A 7,500-nucleotide genomic window follows, 5' to 3' on the forward strand; every position below is an offset into this window, starting at 1 on the left:
CTGTCCCCTGTCCCCTGTACCTCCTCCCCCTGTCCCCTGTGTCTCCTCCCCCTGTCCCCTGTCCCCTGTGTCTCCTCCCCCTGTTCCCTGTCCCCTGTGTCTCCTCCCCCTGTCCCCTGTACCTCCTCCCCCTGTCCCCTGTCCCTCCTCCCCCTGTCCCCTGTGTCTCCTCCCCCTGTCCCCAGTCCCCTGTACCTCCTCCCCCTGTCCCCTGTGTCTCCTCCCCCTGTCCCCTGTCCCCTGTGTCTCCTCCCCCTGTCCCCTGTCCCTCCTCCCCCTGTCCCCTGTCCCTCCTCCCCCTGTCCCCTGTGTCTCCTCCCCCTGTCCCCTGTCCCCTGTACCTCCTCCCCCTGTCCTTCTACCCTCCCGGGACTGGCTTTGACGCTGTGTTGACCTTTGACCTTTCAGGACCAGTGACCAGAAAGTACAAAAGGTGAAAGCCAAGGTCAAGGTGGTGGTGGAGCTTCTGCTGTCTGTCTCAGGGTAAGACATGACTAACTAATACACCACACCAGCTGAACACAGATCTATTTAACACTAGAACAGCCATGGAGGGGTCTCTTTTTATTTTTTAAAATATCTCTACACTCGATCAAATATCAGGACCCTCCTTTCATGACTTTTCCTAGATACGTGCGTTCTACCACCCAGTATCCTTATATTTTCTAAATCACATCAGGATAAGCTAGTATGAAGCTATTTTGCAGTTTTTCTGTGTAGGAGGCAGGCTAATTTACAAGCGGCCAACTAGTGGTCGTTGTGTGTAAATAGCAGCTTAGCATTGTAAAAAGGCTCTTATAGCAGGTAAAAAGGCACTGCTGTTCTAGTGTTAACAGGGTAAAAGATCTGGGTTACTTTTCCCACGCCTCCCAGTTTGGGTTTCATCAGCGTTTGGATTGTTTTGTGTTGTGTTGTGTTGTGTTGTATTGTGTTGTGTTGTGTTGTGTTGTGTTTGTGGTTGCGTTGTGTTGTGTTTGGGTTGACGGTGCATTTCCTGTTCCCTCCAGGCAGGCCTTTCCCTCCCAGGTCTACTTCACCGGAGAGGTCAAAGGTGAGAGTGTCATGAAGACAGAGAGTGACATTGGCAGCTTCATCAGATACCAGTTCAGGGTGAGTAGGGTTGTAGGGTGGCTCTTCCTGATCTTTTTTTTAACTCCCATTGTAGACATACTTGGAACATCTGGGAATTATACTATTTAACCATTTAGCAGATGCTTTTACCCAAAGCGACTTCGATTTAGAGATTACAGGGACTCCCTGGAGTAAAGTGCCTTATTCAAGGGCTCACTAGTGGTGGCGTTCCCAGGTGGGATTTGAACTCATGACCTTCTCATCATCAGTCCAACTCAATATCCATTAGACCACCACTAAGTGCCTTACTCAAGGGCTTACTAGTGGTGGCGTTCCCAGGTGGGATTTGAACTCATGACCTTCTGATCACCAGCGCAACTTAATATCCACTAGGCCACCACTACCCCCCTTATGACATAATTGTCAAATCCCTTTTCATCTCATCGGAGGCTGTAGTGCATAGATTTGATGAACGCCGACATCGGTGTCGATGTTGTTCAACGAATACAAAAACGAATAAAACATTTCGTCTGTCTGTCTGTTTGATTGACAGATCATAAATCTAGGAAAGCCTCTGAAGTCGTTCGGCACCGCCTCTCTGATCATCCATTGGCCGAAGGAGACGGCGGAAGGGAAGTGGCTCCTGTACCTGATGAAGATCGACTCCACGGGTCTGCAGCAGACGAGCTGCTCCCCAGAGAGAGAGATCAACCCCCTGGCTATCAAAGAGGTCAGAAGACACCGCAGCCCACCGCAGCCTCTGCTTTTGTGGCGATGATGCTAAGCTAACCACAGTCCCACAGATGCACTTACTGTACTATATCTAAAGAGCTTAGCTTCTAGCATGTTTACCAAGGGAGGATAAACGACCGAACGTGAAGCTAGCTGTATGCTAACCAACTACGACGCTACTGTGTTTCAGGAGGCGCACAGCGCAAGGAAGAGGAGGGCGATAGAGGAGACAGCTGAGGAAGGCTCCATCGCCCTACAGACCGACAGGAGGAAATACACAATTCTGGTAATACAACTCTCTCCCCTCTCTCTCTATCTCTTTCTTTCTTCATCTTTCTCTCCCTCTCTCTCTCTTTCCTCGATGTCTCTCTCTCTCTCTCTCTCTCTCTCTCTCTCTCTCTCTCTCTCTCTCCCCTATCTATTTCTCTTTCCTTGATTTTTCTCTCTCTCCCTCCATCTCTGTCTTTCTCACCCCCCTTTTCTCTCCAAATCACATGTATTGTCTACCGAAAACTCCATGACTCATGAGGTGTGTGTGTGTGTCTATTGCAGTCATGCGAGAATGGTGCCAAGTGTGTGGACCTGCGCTGCCCCCTGGTGGGCTTGGACGACAATGCAGTCATCACAGTCTACTCCCGCATCTGGAACAGCACCCTGCTGGAGGTCAGTGGTACTGCCAGTCACACTGGATATCTTCAATGTTTTTTTCTTCCTCTTTTCAACATGGAATCGAAGGGCCAATTTGACCCTCTCACGTTTCAAGTCGTATTGTTTTGTCACATTACAATAAATTGTACATGCACCCGAATTGTGGAATGCACTGCCAGTTTACATGAGGGATGCAACCTCAGCACATTATGTTCAAGTCAAGACTAAAAACCCATCTTTTTAATATTGCCTTTAAATGACTAAATAATGAAATGATGATTATATAGTGATTAAAGCACTTTGAGCTGCAACAAATAAAAGTTATTATTAGTATTATTATAGTTATTAAAGTTATTAAAGTTATTATTACACGAGTGTAAGAGAGTCAAATTCTTACGCTTCGGTTCCTGACATTGCAGCACTAAGTATTGTCTTTGTGCCAATAGGCATAATTCAAGATAGAAAAGTGACAATAGTACAGGACGTAAGTGACAAATAAGACCACTGTTTCCAAACAGAACTTCTCCAAGCTGCACTATCTGGACGTCATCGTGCGGGCCTCTCTGCAGGTGGACGGCACGGCCCCGAACATGGTCCTGAGAAACGCTGACACGCAGGTACGGATCTCACCTTCCCTGTAACACATCCCAGTACTGAGGGATGGAGTTGGATCTGAGGATCTAGTTCGCTGTACGTCTACGTCAGGGGTTGGCTGGTGAAGGTAGACATCGGAGGACAGGCTCATTGTAATGAACGAGGAACGGTATCACGTGACAGCAGCTGGTGAAACCAATCAAAATGTTCAGACTTTTATCCTGAAAAATGTTAATACATTTCAATGTTGTTGAAAATCATCGACACACTCGCTAGTCAAGCCAAAACATTGCAATGCAATGGATTCGGTGAGTAATCCCCACTACTCTACACTAACTAGGTTAACTCATAGAATCCAATGCATTGCAATGTTTTGGCTCGACTAGCGAGTGTGTCGTACATTTTCGACAACGTTGACATTTATTTAAAATTTTCAGAATAAAAGACAGAACGGTCCGTTGGTTGCCGACTTGTTCCCGGTTTCACCAGCTGTTGTCACATAATGTGTAGGTGTGTGTGACTGTTCCATGCGTGTGTGTGAGAGCGAGAGAGAGAGAGAGAAAGAGAGAGAGAGAGAGAAGCAGGTGGAGATGAGAGAAAAAGAGAGAGGGAAGGAGAGGGAGAAAGAAGACGGCGGGGGGGAGGTGGATTTTAATATATGTGTCACCGCGGGTTATGGAGAGACATATCCTAATATCCTATAATTCCTATCGTCAAGGACAAACCTACCTTAAGTTTAAGTCAGCTTAAGTCACAGTCCAGATGGAAGAGCTGAGGCCCGTCCACACCTCTGGCATTAAACTCTGTAACCCCCCACCTCCCCCCCCCCAGGTGAAAGTGACGGTGTTCCCGGAGCGGCGCGCGGCCTCGTACGGAGGCCTCCCGTGGTGGATCATCCTGGTGGCCATCTTGTTAGGCCTCCTGCTGCTGGGACTGCTGGTCTTCCTGCTGTGGAAGGTAAGAGAGGAGGGGGGGGGGGGGGGGCAGAGAGAGGGGGGAGGGGGGGCAGAGAGAGGGGGGAGGGGGGGCAGAGAGAGGAGGGGGGGGGGGCAGAGAGAGGGGGGAGGGGGGGCAGAGAGAGGGGGGAGGGGGCAGAGAGAGGGGGGGCAGAGAGAGGGGGGAGGGGGGGCAGAGAGAGGGGGGAGGGGGGGCAGAGAGAGGGGGGAGGGGGGGCAGAGAGAGGGGGGAGGGGGGGCAGAGAGAGGAGGGGGGGGGCAGAGAGAGGGGGGAGGGGGGGCAGAGAGGGGGGGGAGGGGGGCAGAGAGAGGGGGGAGGGGGGGCAGAGAGAGGGGGGAGGGGGGGCAGAGAGAGGGGGGAGGGGGGGCAGAGAGAGGGGGGAGGGGCAGAGAGAGGGGGGAGGGGGGGCAGAGAGAGGGGCGGGGGGGGCAGAGAGAGGGGGGAGGGGGGGCAGAGAGAGGGGGGAGGGGGGGCAGAGAGGGGGGGGAGGAGGGGGCAGAGAGAGGGGGGAGGGGGGCAGAGAGAGGGGCGGGGGGGGCAGAGAGAGGGGGGAGGGGGGGCAGAGAGAGGGGGGAGGGGGGGCAGAGAGAGGGGGGAGGGGGGGCAGAGAGAGGGGGGAGGGGCAGAGAGAGGGGGGAGGGGGGGCAGAGAGAGGGGCGGGGGGGGCAGAGAGAGGGGGGAGGGGGGGCAGAGAGAGGGGGGAGGGGGGGCAGAGAGAGGGGGGAGGGGGGGCAGAGAGAGGGGCGGGGGGGGCAGAGAGAGGGGCGGGGGGGGCAGAGAGGGGGAGGGGGGGACAGATCACGGTCTCACTGTACTGAAGATACGTGTGGACAGACACACACGTGCGCACACGCATGCACCCACACACACACTCACACACACACACACACACACACACACACTAACTCCTTGCCTCTCCTCAGTGTGGTTTCTTCGGGAACAAACAGAAAGACGACACCCCAGACAAAGAGAGACTGACGGCCTCTGACGCGTAGAGAGAGAGAGAGAGAGAGAGAGAGAAAAGAGAGAGAAGTTCTCCCTCTATGGGTAAACCCCTCTATATACCCACCCATAGCAGAGGGCTCGGGGGCACAGGCTAACTCTCTCTCGCTGGACGGGCAACGCTTTCTGCCAACGCTTCTAGGGGCAGTGGGCAGCTCTGTATACAACGCAACCATGACCATCTCTATGCTACGACCATGCTATGAGAGGAATGATGAATGAATGAATGAATGATTGAATGTATGATTGAATGAATGAACGAATGAATTAATGAATGATTAAATGATTGAGTGAATGAATGCATGATTGAATGATTGAATGAATGAATGATTGAATTAATGTGCAGATTGCTTGAGCAAGCACTCCTGCTTGAAACTCTCCTTCTCCGTATGACGTTGTTGGGTTATGGTCTGAACGCATGGCCATGGTAAACGCTTGGTTGGGTTATGGTCTGTACGCATGGCCATGGTAAACGCTTGGTTGGGTTATGGTCTGTACGCATGGCCATGGTAAACGCTTGTTATGGTTGATTCTTGGTTGATCAATGGTTGACAGTTTTATTGGTATGCAAGCTTTTTATTTTTTTTATTTTTACCTATCTCTCTGAAGAACTGTTCTGGGTTGGATCGTCTCTTTTGTCTCTCTCTTCCTGACTGTCTCTATCTGTGGTTGCCATGGGAACGCGCACTTCCTTCCTCTTTTTCCTGTGAGAAGGTTCCTTCCTGTCTTGTCTGTCAGGTGACTTGCACTTCCAGCCCGGGCCTGTAGAGGGCGACATCTGCGACTCTCTGCATGGAAGAACTCAGACGGCTCTCTGTGCTCTCTAGATATCAGCTGCCTCTGCATCTCTGGCCTCTTCTCTGCTTGTGACAGATCCATACAAACGCCTTTTGGGGGGTTGGGAAGAGTTTTCCATTTTGGTCAATAACCCTGATTTCTCTCTCCACCCGATTTTCTTTTCTCCATCCCACAGTGTGGGTTTTTCAAACGTTCCAAGTACGACGACAGCGTTCCCAGTTACAACGCGGTGCGGATCAAGAAGGACGAGGGCCAGGTGGATCCCGGGAATGACAAACCAACGGAAACCCCGGAGAAGAAACCCTGGATGACCAGCTGGAACGAGAACGAGAGCTACTCCTAACGACCGTGGAACGCTGTGACAGACTCTCACTCACAGACATTCCCCAAAATTCCCAACCGAATTCCCAAAATTCCCAACAGAATTCCCAATTCCCATTCCCCCAAATTCCATCCACTTTAACATTCCGGCATTCCTCTTCAAAACGACTACTCCCGTGCCCCATCTCTGCACAGTGTGGACATTGTGATTGTACAGTACATATTGAAACGAAAAAAAAACAGAAAAAACGATGTAAAGAGCCTTATGTGTGTGCTTTAAGGACTGTTTTAGATAGGGGAAGCTAAGGCTAAACGACACTTGATTAAATGTCCCCTTTGGGAACAGTTAAGTCTTATTGTATTTGCTCTTGATAAGGACATTTAGCACTGGAAGAAGGAGATATGCAGTGTTTCTAACCAGTCGACATCCACAGGTCTGCTGCCATGACCGGTGTTGTTGTGAATGTATGGCTGTTTTTCTGGAGCGTTATAGAGGTTTTGTATATTTTGTATTTTTGCAGAATTGTGTGTATTTATTCTTTATGCAGCAGAGTGACTTCTGTTACCTACTCCACTGGCCAAAGATTCATCCTATGTTTTCTCCTTCTCACACACACACACACACACACGCACACACACACACACACACACACACACACACACACAAACACACACACACACACACACACACACACACACACTTAATGTACAGTGAAAGTTACAGGCAGTGTGGTAACGGATAATGAGCAACTTGAATGATGTGTTGGATCTAATGTCTTTGCCCTTTCTAAACGTGGACACCTTTTTGCACAAGTACAGATTTAAACATTTGAATGCAAGTTTTTTTTCCCGTTTTATATTTTACTTTTTTAAATTGATCTTCATACTGTATATACAGTCTATGGTTGTTTTTTATTGACCCATCCTTCCACTAATGTTACCACCCAGTACAGCACCGAGAAAATGTGTTCAACTTGCACTGCCAATACCAATCGTGATGTTAGAATTATAAGGTTCTATCTCCATTTTTGTCAAAATTTAGTTTTTTACGTAATCTGATCCATTAGGTGTTTATTAATGCCTGTGTGGTGTTATTTTTAAAATGTTGCCATTTTTTTGTTAGTAATTCCTAAAATACAAAGGTTCCATCTCACAAAACATAATGGAATGTAAAAATGTTGACGCTCAATATCTCTGAACTACCCTAAACGGAGATAGAACCTATAAGCTCACGCAATACCTTACCATTTCTATGTTCTGTGTTGATATGGACTCTTTAAGGGCTGAGAGAAACAGTTACAGGCCGTTCCCTCCTACAGGACGACCGAGGGTTAGGAGTGCTGATCTAGGACCAGTGTTGCCATTGGAATAAGAGTC

At 49.7% G+C, this 7,500-nt stretch overlaps 1 protein-coding gene across 1 annotated transcript in view; it reads left to right on the forward strand.

The window, feature by feature from the left end:
- Positions 1-6,145, forward strand: part of LOC308171704 (integrin alpha-6-like) — a gene marked incomplete at its 3' end in the record, with an annotated part of 28,057 nt that extends 21,912 nt beyond the window's left edge. Inside the window, exons 17-24 of the mRNA XM_080546576.1 lie at positions 409-483; positions 1,008-1,110; positions 1,625-1,801; positions 1,994-2,089; positions 2,356-2,466; positions 2,970-3,068; positions 3,877-4,002; positions 5,978-6,145. Of these exons, the coding sequence (XP_080402702.1) occupies positions 409-483; positions 1,008-1,110; positions 1,625-1,801; positions 1,994-2,089; positions 2,356-2,466; positions 2,970-3,068; positions 3,877-4,002; positions 5,978-6,145 (955 nt within the window). The remainder of the gene's footprint in view (positions 1-408; positions 484-1,007; positions 1,111-1,624; positions 1,802-1,993; positions 2,090-2,355; positions 2,467-2,969; positions 3,069-3,876; positions 4,003-5,977) is intronic.
- Between the last annotated feature and the right edge of the window lie 1,355 nt (positions 6,146-7,500).

This window comes from Nansenia antarctica, assembly GCF_963989245.1.
Source record: "Nansenia antarctica genome assembly, chromosome: 16".
Taxonomy (NCBI): Eukaryota; Metazoa; Chordata; class Actinopteri; order Argentiniformes; family Microstomatidae; genus Nansenia; species Nansenia antarctica.